Source organism: Pongo pygmaeus, chromosome 9, assembly GCF_028885625.2.
Source record: "Pongo pygmaeus isolate AG05252 chromosome 9, NHGRI_mPonPyg2-v2.0_pri, whole genome shotgun sequence".
Lineage (NCBI taxonomy): Eukaryota > Metazoa > Chordata > Mammalia > Primates > Hominidae > Pongo > Pongo pygmaeus.
Window position 1 is genome coordinate 75232030 of NC_072382.2, and position 24696 is coordinate 75256725.

Consider the following 24696-nt stretch of genomic DNA (forward strand, 5'->3'; position numbering starts at 1 on the left):
ATACAAAAATTAGCGAGGTGTGGTGGTGGGCGCCTGTAATCCCAGCTACTCGGGAGGCTGAGGCAGGAGAATCACTTGAACCCAGAAGGCAGAGGTTGTAGTGAGCTGAGATCGCGCCACTGCGCTCCAGCCTGGGTGACAGAGTGAGACGCCATCTCAAAAAAAAAAAAAGATAGTAGATAGCTGTATTTCTCTTGCAGGAATTAAAGGCCAGGAGCAGAAGGGAGTTCCCCATAAGTCAGACCTGTGGCTGGCTTATCTTTTATCCATTACGTACTGTAGAGAAGAAACTCCCGAGAGAGGCTGAGGGCACAGGAAATATTTCCTGCCTGTTAAAAAAAAAAAAAGAAAAGAAACCATTAACTTCACTGAGGATATCTCTTCTGAACAAACCATTAAATGGTTTTTTTAAAAAAAAAAACTATAAAATATTCTTATCATAAGTAGATAACAAGGCTCACTGAAAGGAACAGCAGACCAGAAATGCAGAGGATCTGTGGCCTCACTGCAAATCAGGTCTCACCAGTCTCCTCATTTACTAATGACTTATGACCACCCTTACCAGGCAAGGTAGGAAAATAAACGAAAATAAACCTTCTTAAAGTGCCCTGAAATCTTTTTTTTTCTATTGAATTGTTTTTTTTTTAACTTTATTATTATTATACTTCAAGTTTTAGGGTACATGTGCACAACGTGCAGGTTTGTTACATATGTATACATGTGCCATGTTGGTGTGCTGCACCCATTAACTCATCATTTAGCATTAGGTATATCTCCTAATGCTATCCTTCCCCCCTCCCCCCACCCCACAACAGTCCCCGGTGTGTGATGTTCCCCTTCCTGTGTCCATGTGTTCTCATTGTTCAATTCCCACCTATGAGTGAGAACATGCGGTGTTTGGTTTTTTGTCCTTGCGATAGTTTGCTGAGAATGATGGTTTCCAGTTTCATCCACATCCCTACAAAGGACATGAACTCATCATTTTTTATGGCTGCATAGTATTCCATGGTGTATATGTGCCACATTTTCTTAATCCAGTCTATCATTGTTGGACACTTAGGTTGGTTCCAAGTCTTTGCTATTGTGAATAGTGCCACTACAAACATACATGTGCATGTGTCTTTATAGCAGCGTGATTTATAATCCTTTGGGTATATACCCAGTAATGGGATTGCTGGGTCAAATGGTATTTCTAGTTCTAGATCCCTGAGGAATCGCCACACTGACTTCCACAATGGTTGAACTAGTTTACAGTCCCACCAACAGTGTAAAAGTGTTCCTATTTCTCCACATCCTCTCCAGCACCTGTTGTTTCCTGACTTTTTAATGATCGCCATTCTAACTGGTGTGAGATGGTATCTCATTGTGGTTTTGATTTGCATTTCTCTGATGGCCAGTGATGATGAGCATTTTTTCATGTGTTTTTTGGCTGCATAAATGTCTTCTTTTGAGAAGTGTCTGTTCATATCCTTTGCCCACTTTTTGATGGAGTTGTTTGTTTTTTTCTCGTAAATTTGTTTGAGTTCATTGTAGATTCTGGATATTAGCCCTTTGTCAGATGAATAGGTTGTGAAAATTTTCTCCCATTCTGTAGGTTGCCTGTTCACTCTGATGGTGGTTTCTTTTGCTGTGAAGAAGCTCTTTAGTTTAATTAGATCCCATTTGTCAATTTTGGTTTTTGTTGCCATTGTTTCTGGTGTTTTAGACATGAAGTTCTTGCCCATGCCTATGCCCTGAATGGTATTGCCTAGGTTTTCTTCTAGGGTTTTTATGGTTTTAGGTCGAACATTTAAGTCTTTAATCCATCTTGAATTAATTTTTGTATAAGGTGTAAGGAAGGGATCCAGTTTCAGCTTTCTACATATGGCTAGCCAGTTTTCCCAGCACCATTTATTAAATAGGGAATCCTTTCCCCATTGCTTGTTTTTCTCAGGTTTGTCAAAGATCAGATAGTTGTAGATATGCGGCGTTATTTCTGAGGGCTCTGTTCTGTTCCATTGATCTATATCTCTGTTTTGGTACCAGTACCATGCTGTTTTTGTTATTGTAGCCTTGTAGTATAGTTTGAAGTCAGGTAGTGTGATGCCTCCAACTTTGTTCTTTTGGCTTAGGATTGACTTGGCGATGCGGGCTCTTTTTTGATTCCATATGAACTTTAAAGTAGTTTTTTCCAATTCTGTGAAGAAAGTCATTGGTAGCTTGATGGGGATGGCATTGAATCTGTAAATTACCTTGGGCAGTATGGCCATTTTCATGATACTGATTCTTCCTACCCATGAGCATGGAATGTTCTTCCATTTGTTTGTATCCTCTTTTATTTCCTTGAGCAGTGGTTTGTAGTTCTCCTTGAAAAGGTCCTTCACGTCCCTTGTAAGTTGGATTCCTAGGTATTTTATTCTCTTTGAAGCAATTGTTCATGGGAGTTCACTCACGATTTGGCTCTCTGTTTGTCTGTTGTTGGTGTATAAGAATGCTTGTGATTTTTGTACATTGATTTTGTATCCTGAGACTTTGCTGAAGTTGCTTATCAGCTTAAGGAGACTTTGGGCTGAGACAATGGGGTTTTCTAGATATACCATCATGTCATCTGCAAACAGGGACAATTTGACTTCCTCTTTTCCTAATTGAATACCCTTTATTTCCTTCTCCTGCCTGATTGCCCTGGCCAGAACTTCCAACACTATGTTGAATAGGAGTGGTGAGAGAGGGCATCCCTGTCTTGTGCCAGTTTTCAAAGGGAATGATTCCAGTTTTTGCCCATTCAGTATGATATTGGCTGTGGGTTTGTCATAGATAGCTCTTATTATTTTGAGATATGTCCCATCAATACCTAATTTATTGAGAGTTTTTAGCATGAAGGTTGTTGAATTTTGCCAAAGGCCTTTTCTGCATCTATTGAGATAATCATGTGATTTTTGTCTTTGGTTCTGTTTATATGCTGGATTACATTTATTGATTTGCATATGTTGAACCAGCCTTGCATCCCAGGGATGAAGCCCACTTGATCATGGCGGATAAGCTTTTTGATGTGCTGCTGGATTCGGTTTGCCAGTATTTTATTGAGGATTTTTGCATTATTGTTCATCAAGGATATTGGTCTAAAATTCTCCTTTTTGTTGTGTCTCTGCCAGGCTTTGGTATCAGGATGATGCTGGCCTCATAAAATGAGTTAGGGAGGATTCCCTCTTTTTCTATTGATTGGAATAGTTTCAGAAGGAATGGTACCAGCTCCTCTTTGTACCTCTGGTAGAAATCGGCTGTGAACCCATCTGGTCCTGGACTTTTTTTAGTTGGTAAGCTATTGATTATTGCCTCAATTTCAGATCCTGTTATTGGTCTATTCAGAGATTCAACTTCTTCCTGGTTTAGTATTGGGAGCATGTATGTGTCGAGGAATTTATCCATTTCTTCTAGATTTTCTAATTTATTTGTGTAGAGGTGTTTATAGTATTCTCTGATGGTAGTCTGTATTTCTGTGGGATCAGTGGTGATATCCCCTTTATCATTTTTTATTGCGTCTATTTGATTCTTCTCTCTTTTCTTCTTTATTAGTCTTTTTGGTGGTCTATCAATTTTGTTGATCTTTTCAAAAAACCAGCTCCTGGATTCATTAATTTTTTGAAGGGTTTTTTGTGTCTCTATTTCCTTCAATTCTGCTCTGATCTTAGTTATTTCTTGCCTTCTGCTAGCTTTTGAATGTGTTTGCTCTTGCTTTTCTAGTTCTTTTAATTGTGATTTTAGGGTGTCAATTTTAGATCTTTCCTGCTTTCTCTTGTGAGCATTTAGTGCTATAAATTTCCTTCTACACACTGCTTTGAATGTGTCCCAGAGATTCTGGTATGTTGTGTCTTTGTTCTCATTGGTTTCAAAGAACATCTTTATTTCTGCCTTCATTTCATTATTTACCCAGTAGTCATTCAGGAGCAGGTTGTTCAGTTTCCATGTAGTTGAGCGGTTTTGAGTGAGTTTCTTAATCCTGAGTTCTAGTTTGATTGCACTGTGGTCTGAGACAGTTTGTTATAATTTCTGTTCTTTTACATTTGCTGAGGAGTGCTTTACTTCCAACTGTGTGGTCAGTTTTGGGGTAGGTGTGGTGTGGTGCTGAAAAGAATGTATATTCTGTTGATTTGGGGTGGAGAGTTCTGTAGATGTCTATTAGGTCTGCTTGGTGCAGAGCTGAGTTCAATTCCTGGGTATCCTTGTTAACTTTCTGTCTCGTTGATCCGTCTAATGTTGACAGTGGGGTGTTAAAGTCTCCCATTATTATTGTGTGGGAGTCTAAGTCTCTTTGTAGGTCACTAAGGACTTGCTTTATGAATCTGGGTGCTCCTGTATTGGGTGCATATATATTTAGGATAGTTAGCTCTTCTTGTTGAATTGATCCGTTTACCATTATGTAATGGCCTTCTTTGTCTCTTTTGATCTTTGTTGGTTTAAAGCCTGTCTTATCCGAGACTAGGATTGCAACCCCTGCCTTTTTTTGTTTTCCATTTGCTTGGTAGATCTTCCTCCATTCCTTTATTTTGAGCCTATGTGTGTCTCTGCACATGAGATGAGTTTCCTGAATACAGCACACTGATGGGTCTTGACTCTTTATCCAATTTGCCAGTCTGTGTCTTTTAATTGGAGCACTTAGCCCATTTACATTTAAGGTTAATATTGTTATGTGTGAATGTGATCCTGTCATTATGATGTTAGCTGGTTATTTTGCTCGTTAGTTGATGCAGTTTCTTTGTAGCCTCGATGGTCTTTACAATTTGGCATGTTTTTACAGTGGCTGGTACTGGTCGTTCCTTTCCATGTCTAGTGCTTCCTTCAGGAGCTCTTTTAGGGCAGGCCTGGTGGTGACAAAATCTCTCAGCATTTGCTTGTCTGTAAAGTATTTTATTTCTTCTTCACTTATGAAGCTTAGTTTGGCTGGATATGAGATTCTGGGTTGAAAATTCTTTTCTTTAAGAATGTTGAATATGGGTCCCCACTCTCTTCTGGCTTGTAGAGTTTCTGCTGAGAGATCTGCTGTTAGTCTGATGGGCTTCCCTTTGTGGGTAACTTGACCTTTCTCTCTGGCTGCCCTTAACATTTTTTCCCTCATTTCAACTTTGGTGAATCTGACAATTATGTGTCTTGGAGTTGCTCTTCTCGAGGAGTATCTTTGTGGCATTCTCTGTATTTCCTGAATCTGAATGTTGGCCTGCCTTGCTAGATTGGTGAAGTTCTCCTGGATAATATCCTGCAGAGTGTTTTCCAACTTGGTTCCATTCTCCCCATCACTTTCAGGTACACCAATCAAACGTAGATTTGGTCTTTTCACAAAGTCGCATATTTCTTGGATGCTTTGTTCGTTTCTTTTTGTTCTTTTTTCTCTAAACTTCTCGCTTCATTTCATTCATTTCGTCTTGCATCAGTGTTACACTTTCTTTCAGTTGATTGCATTGGCTACTGAGGCTTCTGCATTCGTCACGTAGCTCTTGTGCCTTTGTTTTCCACCCCATCAGGTCCTTTAAGGACTTCTCTGCATTGGTTATTCTAGTTATCCATTCATCTAATTTTTTTTCAAAGCTTTTAACTTCTTTGCCATTGGTTCGAATTTCCTGCTGTAGCTCGGAGTAGTTTGATCATCTGAAGCCTTCTTCTCTCAACTCGTCAAAGTCATTCTCCGTCCAGCTTTGTTCCATTGCTGGTGAGGAGCTGCGTTCCTTTGGAGGAGGAGAGGCACTCTGATTTTTAGAGTTTCCAGTTTTTCTGCTCTGTTTTTTTCCCATCTTTGTGGTTTTATCTACCTTTGGTCTTTGATGACGGTGATGTACAGGTGGGTTTTTGGTGTGGATGTCCTTTCTGTTTGTTAGTTTTCCTTCTAACAGACAAGACCCTCAGCTGCAGGTCTGTTGGAGTTTGCTAGAGGTTCACTCCAGACCCTGTTTGCCTGGGTATCAGCAGCGGTGGCTGCAGAACAGTGGATATTGGTGAGCCGCAGATGCTGCTGCCTGATCGTTCCTCTAGAAGTTTTGTCTCAGAGAAGTACCCGGCCGTGTGAGGTGTCAGTCCGCCCCTACTGGGGGGTGCCTCCCAGTTACGCTACTTGGGGGTCAGGGACCCACTTGAGGGGGCAGTCTGCCCGTTCTCAGATCTCAAGCTGCATGCTGGGAGAACCACTACTCTCTTCAAAGCTCAGTTGGAAATGCAGAAATCACCCATCTTCTGTGTTGCTCACGCTGGGAGCTGTAGACCGGAGCTGTTCCTATTTGGCCATCTTGGCTCCTCCCCCCATGCCCTCAAATCTTAAAGCGTGCAAAACCACGTAATTGCAGGGTGTTGTTGTTTGTTATATTATATTTAATAATATAACCAAAGTTAAATATATTTAACCCAATATGGAACTATAAAAACCCTAGTAAAAATATAATTTGTTCTCCAGATTCCGTTCTTCCCAGAGTCCACAAAGTTAGTGGAGGGAGGCAAAGAAAGAACTAAAATGGAAACATTGCCCAGTGCACAGGAATTAACTCTCCCTGCAGCCATTCAACCTTGGGCTCAACATAGTCAAAAGGAAATAGGGCTTTCCAGACAAATCTGGGGAACAGAATCCCGGATGGGTATCCAGCAGTCCTCTTCTGGGTGCTGCCAAATGATGGTTAACTGATAGAAATGTATTTCATTCCAATCACTTTACTTTAGCATATTAACAATTCACTTTTAATGATAAAAGCAATAATAAGCACATTATGAAACATATGAGAAATGGAAAAAAATTACTACACCAAAATCCAGGGACTGAAGTACTTTGGATAATATATAGTTTTTACGTAGTTATAAGCATATTTTTATACACTTCACATCCTGATTGTTTCACTTTACATTGTTATCAGGAGTATTTTGATATCATCACATAGTCTTCACAGACAGCATTTTTAATGGCTGCATTTTATTCCATCCAGAAGATACACCACAGAGAACCTAACCATTCCACTACTGTTGGACAAATACATTGTTTCTAATTATTTGATATCATGAATTACTCTGTTCTACATTTAACAAGGAATACTTGAGTAATCTATGAATATCTTGTAATGTCAAATATTAACTCAAGGTCATAGCTTTTCAAACTCTTCGTGAGATGAAAAGAACCAAAATACAATTTCACATATTTTTAAAACTTGAGAGTCTTGTAATAAAGTAAAATTATATTTTACAAAGAACAAAGAGTTACTTTTGGTGTCTCAGTTATGTTTCTTTGGAAATAGGTACACTAAGCAATATTAAATGAAAAGAAAACATATATATGTATGTATCATATAATAAGAACTGACATTTATCCAGTAAGTAGCATGTGCCATGCACGCATTCTGTTAAGGGCTTTGCCTGTATTAGCTCACTCAGTCCTCACAGTAACCCACTTGAGGTGAGCATCATTATTCCTCTTTTACAAATAAGAAAACTGAGGCCCAGGGAAGCTAAATAAGTTGCCTATGTTTTCACAGCATTTGAACCCAGGACTGTCTGATTCCAGAGCCCATAGCTTAACCACTGTACTCTACCATCTCTCATTATTAGCAGTTATTAAAATTTTTTTTACTAAAATATATAATGAAATAAAATACATTAAATTTTATGTGATAATGAAAGGTCCACAGGGACATTTACTTCTAATTTACTAGGGGGTGAGGAGGAACATAAACCATCTATAAGATAATGCCTTATGTGTTCTGTTACTGGGGAATAAAAACATGCTGTAAGAGCACCAAGAAGGAAAGCCTGGGGAGTGAGGAGAACTCAGGAAGACTTCACAAAGTAGGTGACATTCGAGGTGTGCCTTGTAAGATAAACAGGATTTCACCAGACAAAACAGGATGTGGAAAGTGAGTAGAAGAGAAATCCAAGCCATCAGAGTTAGAGGGAAACAAAACAAAACTAATCAATAATTGGGTACAACATTTGAAACTCCATCTTTCAGGGTAAGCTGCTTTAGTTTCTCTTCTCTGAGTCTTTCCACGTCGAATCTCCATTTCCCTCCTCTATTAAAACTCAATTACTTCTCACCCTTTCTTACATCACAGTTATTCTATTTGGCTTTAACACACAGCAATTTAGCAGGAGAGTTAGGAAGAGCACATATACAGTTTTTTTTTCTTTTTTTCTTTTTTTTTTTTTTTTGAGACGCAGTTTCGCTTGTTTCCCAGGCTGGAGGGCAATGGCTTGATCTCTGCTCACCACAACCTCCACCTCTCGGGCTCAAGCGATTCTCCTGCCTCAGCCTCCTGAGTAGCTGGGATTACAGGCATGTGCCACCACACCCGGCTAATTTTGTTTTTGTTTTTGTTTTGTTTGTTTTTAGTAGAGATGGGGTTTCTCCATGTTGGTCAGGCTGGTCTTGAACTCCTGACCTCAGGTGATCTGCCCAGCTCAGCCTCCCAAAGTGCTGGGATTACAGGCGTGAGCCACCACACCCGGCCAACACATACACAGTTTTACAACAAAGATCCATTCGCCAGGAACTTCCACGAAAGGAACAGGACTGTTTGCCTCACTGAGAGTAAATCTGTTTGGGCAGCAACACATGGGTTTGGACCACCCACATCCTCCTCCCCTTTCTCAAGAAAATGGGGAAAGGAAAAAACAGGTAGGGAGCAGAAATTGTTTACTAGTTTTGGAAACTCTAGGGAACTGGTTCCATGGAGATTTTTGCAGCCTACCTTTGAAGACTGTACAACTCGGGTGGGAAATGGGGTTAGCTATATAAAAGCTATACCTTACCCAGTTATTGGTTAGTTTTGTTTATTGGCAGCTGCTTTATTTAGGGAAATGAACTTCTATATAAGGCACAACAGGGAGTAAGTACATCAACAGTGCCAAGGAAAAATAACACCTGGAGGAGGCACTGTGGCTGGTACTACGGAACAGTGACTCCAGCTCTGTAACCAGACACGAGTCACATTACAGCTGGACTCAACTGCAGATGGGAAAAGCTCATAATCAAACTTCTTTGTCCATGGCAATATCATGGGTAATATCTGTGACGAATTATGAGTTGCTGAGAGCACAAAAAAGTGATCTACATTTACTATGAACCCATTAACTATTTGTGAATAAAGCAGCTGCTGCTACAGGTGACAAACTGCTTCCTATATGGAAAATAATGATTGTAAAGTAGTCAATGCATTGGAAAGAGCACTGGACTAACAGTCTAATCCTAGGTCTATAAGCTTTGTGACAAGTTAAGAGTCTTTTGGAGACTCAGTTTACTCACATGTGATATATGGAAATGATAAAATAACTTCCCTGCTTGACTCACATTTGGTCCTATTGGGAAGATGAAACAGATGAAGACGTGAAAATGCTTAGAAATTGTAAAGCAGTTATAAAGGATTTCACTTAGTATAATAAAAGCAGTGAGCTTCACTTACTCCCTTACCTGAAAATAAGCAAAGGCCAAGTGATCCAAGGCATCTTCTAGACTTGCCTCATCCTCTGTCTTCCACTCTCCGTAAGATCCTCGGAAGAGACTGACAGCCTCCTCCAGCCATGGAATGGCATGGTAATAATCCCCCATGTCATAGGCCACCTACACAGAACGCAAGTACCATCGCTAAAGCCTTATTCCACAGGTAGAAAAAGAAAATGACAATTCAAAGAATAAGAAGGACTTTGGAATCCAAGAAAGCAGGTTTTAATTTCAAATTCATTTTAATTCAATTTATTAAGCATCTACTATATACAATGCATTGTACTAGGTGGAGAGGAGACATAAGGGTTCTTGCACTTAAGGAATTTATAATCTGAAGGAGAAGAGAACATGACCTCAATTAACTCTAATTTGGGACAGAATGTCATGAGTGCTCCAAGGAAAATGCATACTATGCTGTGGTGGCACAGGGAAGGAAGGAGACTTGGGAATCTCAGAAAGCTTCATGCAGGAGGTAGCATCTGAGACAGGCCTTCCTTGAAGAAGGAAAAGGATTTCAGTGAGCAGAGACTGGGAAGAAAAGCATTTTAAGATGAGGGAATGGCAGAAACAGAAATCTAAAGCAAGAATGTGCTCAAGTAGTCCATCGTGGCTGTAGCTAGGGTGAAGAGAAACAAAAAGTAAACTTGAAACAGCAGCAGGGGCTAAACAAATTACAGTCTTGAATGTCATATTTTTAGGAAGATATTGCTGGTAGCAATGTGAAGAATGGATTACATTCATTCATTCATTCATTTATTCAATATTTACTAAGTATTTTCTATGTGCCTAGTGGCCCTGTCCTGTAAGAGCTTAAATCAAGAGAGGGCACGTGAGTAAGCCAATAATTGTAACACAATGCATTAGACACCATAATGAAGGTAGACATGGGAATGCCATGGAAGCTCAATGGATCTGTTCTGTATTAAATGCTGGAATGCTGGCAACATGGCAACATGTACCAGACATAGCTCCTGTCTCCTCATAGTTTACAGTTAACTAGAATACCAGAGCTGCAAGTGGAATTTCCTGGAAGTTGATATTGGAGACAACATGGACTTGTAAAGTTACAGATTAGGAAGAACTCTTACAAAATGATCTAATTAGGGTGTAACTTCCTGACAGGGAAAAATCCTAGAGATATTGCAATTCTGCAGCCTAAATAATAAATCATTTTTCCTTCAAGTCTGCCATTAACCTGTTGTTTTCTTTTTCTGCACCTCAAGTCCTATTTGTAAACAGGTTGAGCTGAAAAATGCTAAAAATGACTGAACTTTTCATGCCAAGTTAATTTGTTTAATTAAGATTTCAATGAGTAACTTCAAGTCCCAGCAATATGGTAGACTGAAACAACTGTAATCCTTCTGAACACAAATTCAGACACTTTGAATAAACTATAAAAAGCGTCTTATCATATATTTTCAAGAAAAAAAAAAAAAACAGAAAATATCAGGTACCAGAAACAAAAAAGGGCTAAAAGCCCAAACCATAAGCTTATGAGCAGATGCTGACTTTCCCTAGGATGGAGGTGGGTGTTAATCATAGTAACCTTGGTGTTCAGTAACCTTGGGTTATAATGCCCATATGAGGATAGAAGATGAGCCATGCTTAGACCTGCCCCAAGCCCAGGAACTGGAACTAAGACACCCTCATGAAACTGGATTCTATAAAAAACTATACCTTAGGAGAAAAGGTAGACCAGAAAAAAATTTGCCTTCTATCTTAATGAGACAAGAAGATTTGTTTGTTTCTGTCTAGCTCTGTGTAAGAATATTCTCAATTTTGAGCCTCTACTTCTGGTGAGTATAGGGTTTGAATCTGCAATATTCATATGGTCAAGGAACTCCTATGTCAATAAATAAATATAAAAATGGATCTAAGGCGAGTGAGAGCACCAGAGTTTCTGGAAGAACACCCAAAACTCTCTGGAGGGATATTCCCACAACTCTGGGCACATGGATTCTCTTAGGGGGAAAATGTCCTGCTGAAAATAAGCTCCCAAACATGAAAACTATATCAGGAAATAATCCATCAAGAGCAAGAGTCAACAGACACAATAGCATGATGATGGAATTAGACAATTAAGAATTTCAGAAGATAGGCTGAGTGCAGTGGTTTATGCCTGTAATCCCAGCACTTTGGGAGGCTGAGACAGGAGGATCACTTGAGGCCAGGAGTTCAAGACCATCCCGGGCAACACAGTGAGACCCTTATTAAAAAATTAGCTGGATATGGTGGGGCACACCTGTAGTCCTAGCTACTCGGGAGGCTGAGGTGGGAGGATCACTTGAGCCCCCCAAGGTGGGAGGATCACTTGATCAAGGCTGCAGTGAGCCATGATTGTGTCACTGCACTTACTTGGATGGCAGAGCAAAACCCTAAGAAAACAAAAAGAATTTCATAAACTAGAAATTTCATAATCCATAGAGGAAGGAATTGGGGAAGTGTAGATGAAACAAATTTGGCCACATGTTGATAATTATTGAAGCTTATTCTGTGAGTTGGCAATACCACTTCAAGGTATTCATCCAAGAGAAATGAGAATAACTGTCCATAGAAGGACATAAAAGGATGTTAATAGAAGCTTTATTCACAGTAGCCCAAACTGGAAGCAATCCAAGAATCTGTCAACAGGAGACTGGATCAACAGTTTGTGGCATATTCATAGAATGGAATACTACTCAGCAATAAAAAGAAATGAACTACTAACAAATGATACAATATGGATGAATTCCACAGATATAATGTGCTGAATGAAAGAAGCTGGACTTAGAAGGGCACATACTATATGGCTCAGGATCGCGGCTACCTGGGCAAGGGTGGAGCAGAAGGGACGGGGTGGGTGGCGAGGAGGATGAGTGGGGTTTTAGCTGTATGTAACATGTCTTTTTTTTATATATATATTTTAAAAAATGAAACAAACATAGCAAAATTTGAACATATATTCATTACAATAATAGATATAATTGCTTGTTATATTATTTTATGTTCTTTTCTTATATTTGAAAAGTTTTATCTCTCAAAATAAGTAAATAAATATAGAAAGGAAGATTGCCAGTAAGACTTCCAGGAAGTGACTTACTAAATTTTCAACATACGGTTTTACTTTCAGAAAGGCCTCACTAATATGTTAATACCATACATTAAACTACTTTACCTGGCTTAAATTTAAATCAGCCACGAATATGATGATTGAGCTCTGATTCCGCTCAGGATCCCAGAAAAGAGAAAACAGTAAGTATAGAGACTCAAGCAGCCCACTCTGCCTTAATTTGGAAGACTGACTCCCAAAACTTAGAATCGGGACACATAAGACCCACTCCCAGATCTGCTGACGAATACTGTAGGAGTCAGGAAAAATACACCTTACTGCAATAAACATCTTCAAAGTTAAAATGGATTTGCTCCATTGCTTTTTATAGCAAAGGCTGGCAAAGAATATATTACAAAATGATCTCAAGTGTGGTCACAACTTATAATCAAAGATCAGTTAAATACCTCAGATGGGGGGGGGGGGGTGTTCCTGAAGTCTATTTCCTCAAGTAATGTTAAAGTGAATGGCCTTAGATTTTGGACACTACTTTAATTTTGTACTTCCAAATGCTTAGGAAATATTGCGCTGGATTCCAGAAAGTCTCAGGAGGCTGTTTCCATTATCCTACCTTTCCATCACCATCTCTTATCCTTTTCCCCAACCTTGCGTCCCTGACCCCCTGCTTTCCCTTTCTACCCAGGGGTTCATGCACTGGCAGGGTGCTATAGTTAGGGTGAACAAAGGACCATTTTTCCCAGTTCATGTCTGTTGTTCTAGCATAATTAATAATACCCCTTTTAATCTCAAGAGTGTTCTAAGTATATAAACACCTTAACTACTATGGAAAGGGCCTGAGATTTGGAGTCAAAAGACTGGGTCCAAACTTTAGTTCTGCACTTAAAATTGCATAATCTTAGGGCAAGTTATTTACCCTCTCTGAATCTTGTTTTCTTTCTCTGAAAATGGAAATGATATCAAATTTCCAAGTTTACTGTAAGTATTAAAAAGAAGTAAAAGCAATCAGTACATAGTTATTTTAGCCATAAGAAACCAGAGCCAAGCAATTGGCCCTCTCTTGAATATTGTTACCTTGCCAACTTGGAAGCAGTCATCCCCTGTGAGAGAAAAGAGCCGTTTGGGGCTGTACAGGTCAGTGATGGCAGAGCCAGTGACTCTCTGAAAGACACCTCGGGCCAGGCCTTTCACATTGAGCATGTACACGTCCTGCAGCCGCATCAGGGCCCTTGCTGCTCCCTCAAGGTCCTCAAAGGCTGGAAGGTCTTGCTCCACCTTCTCATAGCCATCCTTCAGAGCTGTAAAAGTAGTAAAAACATCAACCCACCATTCAAGAAACAGGAGTTGGGCATTTAATACATGCAAGGCATGACCACCTGTTCAAATATTTAATGACATCAAGTTGGATTTGTCTTTGTGTTCCCAGAGGCAAGCACAGTTCCTGGCACAGGGTGGATGCTTAATGCAATTCTGAATGAGGAACATTCAGAATGAGTGAATGAGGAATAAAAATTAAGGCATACAGCTTCATTATATTGTCCTATCCTGTATGTTTACAGGAGTCTCACTCTTTAGGAAGATAACTCTTCTTTTTCTTTTTCTTTTCTTTTCTTTTTTTTCTCTTCTCTTTTCTTTCTTTCTTTTAATAGAGATACGATCTTGTTCTGTTGCCTAGGCTGGAGCACAGTGGCATGATCATAGCTCACTATAATCTTGAATTCCTGGGCTCGAGTGAGCCTCTCACCTCAGCCTTCTGAGTAGGCAGGACTTCAGGCACACGCCATCACATCCATCTAATTTAAATAAATTTTTTTGTAGAGACGGGTCTTGCTATGTTGCCCAAGCTGGTCTCAAACTCCTGGCCTCAAGTGATCCTTCCAACTCAGGTTCCCAAAGTGTTGAGATTATTGGCATGAGCAACCGCACCCAGACTCTTCTCACTGTTAGCTTTCCAAAAATCAACAAACTTCCTTTTTTTTTTTTTGAGACAGGGTCTTGCTCAGTCGCCCAGGCTAGAGTGCAGTAGCGCAATCTCAGCTCACTGCAACCTCCACCTTCTGGGTTCAAGAGATTCTTGTGCCTCAGCTTCCCGAGTCTACAGGCATGCGCCACCATGCCTGGCTAATTTTTGTATTTTTAATAGGTTTCGCTATACTGCCCAGGCTAGTCTCGAACTCCTGAGCTCAAGCAATCTTAGCCTCCCAAAGTGCTGGGATTACAGGCATGAACCACTGTGCCCAGCCCAAAAGTCAACACTTTTTTTTTTTTTTTTTTTTTGAGACAAAGTCTCGCTCTGTCGCCCCAGGCTGGAGTACAGTGGTGCGATCTTGGCTAACTGCAACCTCTGCCTCCCGGATTCAAGCAATTCTCCTGCCTCAGCTCCCGAGTAGCTGGGATTACAGGCACGTAATCCCACCACACCCCAGTAATTTTTGTATTTTTGATAGAGACAGGGTTTCACCATGTTGGTTAGGCTGGTCTGGAACTCCTGACCTCAAGTGATCAGCCCACCTCAACCTCCCAAAGTGCTGGAATACAGGTGTGAGCCACCACACCCGGCCGTCAACAAACTTCTTAAAGCACAAAGTAGAATAAATTAGGAAAGTGATCTTGCTATAGATGACACTGTAGTGACAATTTAATGAAACAGAAAGTACTAGAAGACCGTTATTTTCTATACATATATAAATGGAAAGCTTGTACTTTGTCACAGGATGGTAGTGAACATCAAATGAGACAATTGATATCAAAGTGCTTTCTAAGGTACAATCATATAAACCGATTAGCAGGGGGGCCTAATTCTTTGTGCTAGCTAGAGCTAAGGATATTAAGTAATACCCACCTACTCCATTACCCTTTGAAATCACATCCCAAATGAATCTCTCTCCTTACCACCAAGTCAGGAGATAGAACCTTCTCTCTTACCCTCCAGCCCTCCTCCTCATTACCTCGGATGTTCTCACTGGCCTCCAGACTATGTACCACATTCCTCCAGTCAGACTGCAGGCGTTTGATGAGAGTAAATGCAAGCAGAGGGTTAGCCACAGGGGTTGTTGAATCCTCATGCAAAGAAAGTACCTTGTCATAAAATCTGAAAGAAAGGAGTAGAATGATCTCACCTCCTGATACAACCACTACACCTAGGGAAGGCTGGCATGGTGTGTGTACATTAAGAGTAGCTAACAGTGACATGCTGAACCTCTTGAGATTCACATAATAGTCCAACCAAAAAGCCATGCAAGCCCAAAGAATATGAAAACTATAGCTACAACAAAAGTAGGTCCACTCTTTTGTTCACTGAATGAGTCAGTCTATATTAATCAATTACTGTATTTCAGGCACCATGCTAGAGATATAAAGGCAACACAGAGTCCAGCTCTCAAAGGGATCACAAAGTCTTTTTCTCCTGTCATCACTGTATATGCAATACTTAGTATCTGGTAGAAACTCAAAAACACTGTTGAATTAATTATAACCACTGTGATATGTGCTATATAGTGGTCCCCAACCTTTTTGGCACCAGGGACTACTTTCATGGAAAACAATTTTTTCCACGGACCAGGGGGGTTGGGGGATGGTTTGGGGATGAAACTGTTCCACCTCAGATCATCAGGTACCAGTTAGATTCTTATAAGGAGCACACAACCTAGATCCCCGGCGTGTGCAGTTCACAATAAGGTTCATGCTCCTATGAGAATCTAATGCCGTGGCTGATCTGACAGGAGGTGGAGCTCAAGAAGTAATGCTCCCTTACCCGCCACTCACCTCCTGCTGGGGGGCCCGCCTCCTAACAGGCCATGGACTGGTACCGGTCCCTGGCCCAGGGGTTAGGGACCTCTCTGCTATAAGAGAAGTGAGCATATAATGCTGCAGCTGTGCAGGCAGGGCAGCTCACCCAGGTGGGAGTTAGAAGGGGGAAGGAAAGGCTTCCAAGAAGAGGTGGCATTTGATCTGAATCTTGAAGGATTTGTTAAAATACTGAAAGCTATTACTTATTGAGCTCCTACCATGTATTGGCCTGTTGGGTGCTGTAAATAGATTGTCTCATTTAATCACCCCCCACCTTCCGACCTACCCTTAGTGTAGATTTAATTTTACCCATTCCACGGAGAGGAAACTGAAACAAAGCCACACTGTCAGTAAAGGGCAAAGCCAGGATGGAACCCAAGTCTGACTAACTCCAAAACCTGGGTTCGCAGCTGATTATGCTATATGGTTTCTTAAGGAGCTAGAACAAAGAAGAGGAGTATTTTTCAAGCCAACAGGTACCATTAGTGTACAAAGGCACAGAGGCTTGAGATATATTTGTAGTAAGTCAATCTACACGAGTTATTTGCTAGATGTCAGACTTCATGCTAGATTCTAGGGATACAAAGGCAAGACGAGGTCCAATACTCAAGGATTTCATGGATAAGAAAATAACTTTTTTTCTCATCACTCTATACCTAAATTCAATACATATTTCTTTGAAAGAATGAATGAAGTATACTCTCCTAGGAGCTAGGGACAAAATTCTGAATAAGGAAATAATCTTGGTTTCAAGGATCCACAGTTTAGTGAGTAAGAAAGACACAAATAATTACATTACAGATGCAATACCAGATTTAAGAACAAGGCTTGGGTGGAGACAGGGTTTCACCGTGTTGACCGGGCTGGTCTCCAGCTCCCGGCCCCGAGTGATCTGTCCGCTCGGCCTCCCGAGGTGCTGGGATTGCAGACGGAGTCTCGCTCACTCAATGCTCAATGCTGCCCAGGCTGGAGTGCAGTGGCGTGATCTCGGCTCGCTGCAACCTCCACCTCCCAGCCGCCTGCCTTGGCCTCCCAAAGTACTAAGATTACAGCCTCCGCCCCGCCGCCACCCCGTCTAGGAAGTGAGGAGCGTTTCTCCCTGACCGCCCATCGTCTGGGATGTGAGGAGCGCCTCTGCCCGGCCGCCACCCTGTCTGGGAGGAAGTGAGGAGCGCCTCTGCCCGGCCGCCCCGTCTGGGAGGTGAGGAGCACCTCTGCCCGGCCGCCACCCCGTCTGGGAGGAAGTGAGGAGCGCCTCTGCCCAGCAGCCCCGTCTGGGAGATGAGGAGCGCCTCTGCCCGGCCGCCACCCCGTCTGGGAGGAAGTGAGGAGCACCTCTGCCCGGCTGCCCCATCTGGGAGGTGAGGAGCACCGCATCTGGGAGGTGAGGAGCGCCTCTACCCGGCCACCCCGTCTGGGAAGTGAGGAGCGCCTCTGCCCGGCCGCCCCATCTGGGAGGTGAGGTGCGCCTCTGCCCAGCCGCCACCCCGTCTGGGAGGAAGTGAGGAGAGCCTCTGCCCGGCTGCCCCGTCTGGGAAGTGAGGAGCGCCTCTGCCCGGCTGCCCCTTCTGGGAAGTGAGGAGCGCCTCTGCCTGGCTGCCACCCCGTCTGGGAGGAAGTGAGGAGAGCCTCTGCCCGGCCGCCCATCGTCTGGGAAGTGAGGAGCGCCTCTGCCCTGCCGCCCCATCTGGGAAGTGAGCGCTTCTGCCCGGCCACCCCGTCAGGGAAGTGAGGAGCGCCTCTGCCCGGCCGCCCTGTCTGGGAGGTGTACCCAACAGCTCCGAAGAGACAGCGACCATCGAGAACGGGCCATGAGGACGATGGCGGTTTTGTTGAAAAGAAAAGGGGGAAATGTGGGGAAAAGAAAGAGAGATCAGATTGTTACTGTGTCTGTGTAGAAAGAAGTAGGCATAGGAGACTCCATTTTGTTCTGTACTAGGAGAAATTCTTCTGCCTTGGGATGCTGTTGATCTATGGCCTTGCCCCCAGCCCCGTGCTCTCTGAAACATGTGCTGTGTCAACTCAGGGTTAAAAGGATTAAGGGCGGTGCAAGATGTGCTTTGTTAAACAGATGCTTGAAGGCAGCATGCTCTTTAAAAGTCATCACCACTCCCTAATCTCAAGTACCCAGGGACACAAACAATGCAGAAGGCCGCAGGGACCTCTGCCTAGGAAAACCAGAGACCTTTGTTCACGTGTTTATCTGCTGACCTTCTCTCCGCTATTATCCTATGACCCTGCCATATCCCCCTCTCCGAGAAACACCCAAGAATGATCAATAAATACTTAATTAAAAAAAAAAAAAAGAAAAAAAGAACAAGGCTTAGTGGGGAGGACGGAGAGGGGATGATTAATTTGGCCAGAGCACATTAGAGAAGGCTTTAAGTGAGAGTGGTACTGTTGAAACTATGACTTGTTCACATATATAAATGTGTGAGAGGGTGGGGAGGAGGCCACTTCAAAACTGCAAGCACAAGACAAGGAGACTCTGAACCACGACAGCGACGGAGAATGGACTGGGTTCAAGGAAGGAGTTTAGGAAGTGGTGATGACTGTAAAGGGGAATAAGAGGTGGGACTGTCCAGCACACTTCCAACCTTTCTAGCTTGGCAACAATTGCAGAAAAGGGCAGAAATGGTGGGGCCTGAAGTGATCATCTTTCTAGTTAATTTCCCTTCTCCAGTGTCCTTCAACAGTGTTTATATAGGCAAAAGATGCTGTTTCCTTTCCTGGTATACTCTGGTTAATTCCATTTCTAAAACACCAATGGAATTTATATTACTGAAATTTATTATCTATAACAGGGCAGATTAAGGGTACTATTCCTGCTCTCCAAGAGTTTTCCCGCTCGTTTTAAAATTATTAACTTCAAAAACAGTATAACAAGAATGGAAGTAGAAGAAAAAAAAGTTTGTGCAAAGTGAAAAAAAATGAACGTCTGCAAGAGCACAGGAGACTATGAGTCCTTCGGTAAGAGTGGGCGACTTCTGCGAGGAGACAGAGATGGAAGTGAAAAATAGAGGAAGTGGCAGGGTGGTAGGATTTCAACCCCTTGGAGCAGAGTCTGATCTGAGGATTTCTAAAGAGTGAGGTCCTCAACTGTGAAATGAAGCCTGAAATAGAAGACGACTGCCTCGAGGCTTCCAAGGAGCCAAATGTTCAACTCAACATAAACTAAGGAACAAGAACCTGGACCTGGGTCTCCCAGTGGGGAAATGGGAAGCCTGTCAAGTCCCAGGGTGTCTCTGATCCCAAAGACAAGGCAGTCTGTGAGCTGAAGCTCTAGGGTTTTGAAATGAAACCAGCCTGTGTGGGATCCTTACTACCCATTGTTTCCTGCTTTGGCTCCATATGGAACTACTTAGGGAAAGATATTCCACTGCTTGATGAAAAATCTTAACAAGCGGAGACTTAGGCTTGAGTTCAGCTTAAAGAATAGGTGTCCAGGAACAATTGAGGCTGAGAGGGCAGTGATTTTATAAGACAGCTGGATAGGAAGGAACTGGGACTTATTCTGACCCAGCCTCCAACTATCACTCAGTTTCCTCATCCCTAAAATGAAGGAACTGATCTAGTCTAGAAGATTTCTATGGATCTTTTCAGCATGCACATACTGTTATTTCTTTTCATCACCCCCTCCACAACTGAATAAACAGATTCCTCATTAGCTTGAGGACTAATGTTTAATAGGAATCAGAGGACACTGAGGCACAAAGGTAAAATGGTAAAGCAGAGAGGTGAATATTTGCCCCAAGTCATGCATCAAATCAAAAGTGCTATCTACTTCTTTGTTTTCTTAGCACCCCTCTTTGCATTTTGGGGTTGATTTGTTTAGGTCAGGGTTTGATCTCTATTGCAGCACATCAATTCAATCCAGTGTTTAGATATGCCATTTTTCTGTCACACAAAGAAAAAAATCTCTCAACTGATAACTGAGGTTGGCTTAGAATCCAAAAGTTGGCCCTATGCCCAGCCTCTGAGCACATAGCGGTTTCCAGAGACTGGAAACTGAGTTACTGGATACTGAATTCAAACCTCAGGGTTTCCTAAATGTCTTTTTGCTTTAACAAATACTGCTGAGAATGGAAAATCAGATCCTTTCCTTCAAGAATCTGCACATAAAATTTGCAACCCAATCCCTGCATTAAACATAGCCTGGGCAGGTTATCCAACCACAATACATGGGCTATTTCACTTCAATATGTTTTGCCTTTGGAATTCAGAAATGGTTTTGTATCAGTTCTTCTGGGACATTCTTAATGCTTAATCCTCAGCACAGAAAAAAATGCTGCTGACACTTCTCTCTCACTCTTGGTGGTGTTTTAAACTGCAAAACAGCAACAACAAAAGCTAGGGTAAACTCTTTTTATATATATAACTAGTATATGTACCATACTGGCATATAACTATATATACTATAACAATTATAATTTTTATTCATTAACTTGGAGTAGGGAGTAGTTTCAACCTCAAGAATATTGCATTTTTCTATCTCAACTGAGAGCCTTGGAAATAGCCTCTCAAGTTACATAAAATCACCAGATTGGGAGTATAGAAAAATTAGCAAGAACTGCCAAAATTCTTGTTTTAAAAGGCAAACATAAAGGCTGGGCGCAGTAGCTCATGCTTGCAATCCCAACACTTTGGGAGCCCGAGGAGGGAGGATCACTTCAGGTCAGGAGTTCAAGACCAGTCTGCGCAAGAGAGCAAGACCCCGTCTCTACCAAACAAAACAAAACAAAACAAAACAAAACAAAAACAAAAACAAAAAAACCCTAGCCAGGCATGGTGGTGTGCACCCGTAGTCCTAGTTACTTGGTAGGCTCAGGCAGGAGGATCACTTGAGCCAGGGGTTTGAGGTTATAGTGAGCTGTGGTAGAGCCACTGCACTCTAGCCTGGGTGACAGAGCAGGACCCTGTCTCTTAAAAAGCAAACATTTCACTGGGTTTTAGAGCAGTCACTAGAGAACAGAATGACAGAATGACAGTCTTCAAAATATCAAACTAAACTACAAAATTAACTGTTCATAAGTCACCTGAGAAAATAATTGAGAACTTTTCTGATTTGTTTTTTTATCTAGGCTGTCACAATCCTAGTTAATACTTAGAGCCAAAAGTGGGGCCTAGTTTCACTAGATGGTCTTAAAATAAAATAAAATAAAATAAAATAAAAAGCATAAAGGCTTAGCATTTGTCCAGCAATTGTTACATGCCAGGCACAATGATAAATACTTTTACATGGTACTCTTAATCCTTCCAAAAACCCTATGGTGGTAGGTACTATTTTTATCATCATTTTACAGAGTAGGAAACTAAAGCTCAAAGAGGTAAAGTAACTTGTCCAAGATCAGAGCCAATGATTCAAATAGAGGTCTGCTAAACTCCTGAATTCACTGTTAACCACCATGTACTGTGGCCACTAGTAAAACCTCAATTAGTTAGGGGCTTGGTCTATGTCTTGGTATAACAGATAAAAGAAGTGGTAGGGATAACACAGCATAATAGGAAAAAAGTTGGATAAACAATCAAAACAACTGTGTCCTAATCCTGGATTTGCTACCTATTAGATTTATTAATACAATCTTGAGTGAGCAACTAGACTTTAGTTTTCTCATGTTTTAACTGATTTCTCAATAGTTAACAGTGTAATACAAATCTATTTCAAAGCATTGTGTGTGACAGAGAATCAAATGAGATACGGTTTGTATGAGACCTCCTGCTGTGACAAAGTTGTGACAATGACAATGGTAGAAAGACAGTGAAGGAGACCAGCATGGTGGAATGGGGTTGGCCAGCTGCTTTGGCCAAAATGCTTCGAGTGCTCTCTTCTGAGAATGTAACCTGAAAGACCAGCAGGGGGATTTTGACCCCCCACTCCCGTCTCCATCTGAGCTAACCAAAGAGATTACTGGTATGAGAACAAGCATGGGTAGCAGGGAGAATGCTGGGCTCTGAAATCAAAGAGAAAAAATTCTGTCCTATTTCCACTAATAAGCTTGGACTCCAATGACTCTGGGCTATGAACAAAAAGAAAACATTTGGCTCAGTCAACATGGACCCATAGAATACTAGACAACTATGCTATTCCAAAGAGTAACAATAATTATTGAAATGATCTTCATTTATTGTTAAAATTAATACATACCTATATTGTATATATTGTCACACTATTTCAAGCTGTTTATATGCAAGCCACATACTTAAAGCACAAGCACCAAATTAGCTCATTCAGTCACTATTAACAAGATCTCTCGCAAATACTTTCCACCCACAAAATGCTTCTCTTCTACATAGCTCTCTGTCACAGTCATGGGGTCACAAAGTTTCGCACAGGGTGACAATGGGTTTGGGGGTCACACTGGACCTCAGAGTCACTCCCCATTCCACATACCTTCTTCTCATGTCACCCCAGAATCAGTATTATTACCACATACACTCACACAAAGTTTTAAAAGCAGTGCATTGTGCTGTCTTCGCTCAATGAGAAGGTCACATGATATAAGTACAATATTAATATATCCAAATAGTGACGTGGTCATAAACACTCTGTCAGTGTTGTAGGCTTCTTGATATCCCAAGCAGAGAAGGCGCAGCACATATTCATACAGATGGTATCATATACAATCATTTATCTTTCATTTTTGTCAGTTGGACACTGCTAAGTCCATACACGACTATGGTGCCTCAGCATCCCAAGTCTGACAATCTTATATGCCACAGTGTGTAGCACTAGAGTTTGTTGATTGTATCCCAAAACTATATTAGCTGTGATTGTATCCCAAAACTGTATTAGCTGAGCATCCACTGCTGTGTGCTACACTCAGTATCTTCTGCATCAAGTATGTTTTTTCACAGTGCTTTTTTGATATCAAATATGTTGACACACATATAACATCTCAGTTATCATTTATTTAGTATTTAGAGAGCTTCTACATGTGTAAAGAGAAGGAAGAACTGAAGACATAGAGGGCAGTGGACATCTCTGATTAACAGTCATGGTGCTACAGACCCAAACTCCTTGAGGGCAGAGTTGGCTCTTGTTCACCATTTTATCCCCACTGCCTGGAACACTGCCTGGCTCTTAGTAGGCACTCAAAAATATGTGTTGTATGAATTAATGAACTGAAGCATTATTCACGTAGCGACCTGTACAGTTACTCAGCATCATTCACATGCAGAGTATGATATCCACAGTGTCGTGCCCATCCAGTCCCAATGACATGTAAATCTCACATATGGTGGAAGACTGTCACCTGACTCCTAACACTAAACATCAGCTCACTAGGTCATGCGATGTTTCACGATCGCCCCTTGAAAGGTCAATACTTGCGTAGCTAAAGCATCACCGTATTCTCTCCATCTCACTCTGACAGTGTCTCTGTCACAGCACTGTCCACTGTGTTTGTGTCATTGTGACACAGGGCCTGGGGCTCACACAGCTTCGCACAGCACATTGTGAGGTTCTAGAGTCACCCCGCCCCGCTCTTCCACAGTGTATCAACTTTGCTGTGTGACGCTGGATATGGGGGGTGCCACTGTGTGTGTGATGGAGTCTGCAGTCCCACACAGTGTGACCCAACCCTCGCCAACACCTCATGCCACGGAGTGTCAGGGTCCCACACAGAGTGACAATGGGTCTAGGGGGTCACACTGGCCCTCAGAGCCACTCTCCACCCCACGCCACAATGTTTCAGTCGCACGGTGCGATAGTGGGTCTGGGGTCCCACGCAGCATGACAATGAGCCTGAGGTCACACTCAACCTGAGTCACCCCACCCTACGGCACAGTGTCTCCCACTGAGGCCCCTCGGTCGCTCCCACTCGCCGTGCCCTCACCTAGTCAGGTCCCGCAGCCGCGCCTCCTCCCCGCGCAGGTACCGCCTCAGCAGCCCCAGCAGCCGGCGCTCGGGCGTCAGGGCGCGCGCCACGCTGGTCAGCGCCGAGAATGTGTCACCCCGAGCCGCAGCCCTTTCTGGGTCTCCTGTCCCGAGCGCCAGCACCGCCAGCAGCGCCGCCAGCCGCGTCCCAGGACCCATAGCCAGTGCTCGCGAACTTCTCCTCAGACAGTCCTGGCCGCGCGGCGCCAGCCGCTCCCGCCCTGGCCTGCCCCGCCCCTGTCTCCACCCCCTCCCGGCTCAGGCCCCGCCCTCTGGCCCAGGCCCGTCCCGTCCGCCGCTCAGTCTCGCCCCACGCCCCCTGACTCCTTCCTTGTTTCGACGCCTCACCTCGCTCTCTAGCCCTCAGCTCCTCGGAATGCGTGGGGGCTTCCTGCAACATCAGTCACCGCCACCCTCCACTAAATCGCGACCCTGGGAAGGTGTTTCCACTGTGCCCATCACACTAGGGGAAATTGAGGCGAGGGCGGGGTGAGCGATGAATTCACAGGTCTAAGGCTGTGACTATCCCCAAATATGGTTAAC

General features: G+C 42.6%; 1 protein-coding gene across 4 annotated transcripts in view; it reads right to left on the reverse strand.

The window, feature by feature from the left end:
* The window catches only part of P4HA3 (prolyl 4-hydroxylase subunit alpha 3), a 67982-nt gene extending 43603 nt beyond the window's left edge, over positions 1–24379 (reverse strand). For 3 of the 4 annotated variants that reach the window (XM_063672084.1, XM_054440938.2, XM_054440939.2), the window contains exons 1-5: positions 24113–24379; positions 15437–15579; positions 13563–13786; positions 9410–9559; positions 278–329 (exon numbers count right to left, since the gene is read on the reverse strand). In XM_063672084.1, coding sequence (XP_063528154.1) covers positions 278–329; positions 9410–9559; positions 13563–13786; positions 15437–15579; positions 24113–24312 — 769 coding nt within the window. In that variant the 5' untranslated portion in view covers positions 24313–24379. The remainder of the gene's footprint in view (positions 1–277; positions 330–9409; positions 9560–13562; positions 13787–15436; positions 15580–24112) is intronic. The other variant, XM_063672083.1, reaches the window with a different exon arrangement.
* Between the last annotated feature and the right edge of the window lie 317 nt (positions 24380–24696).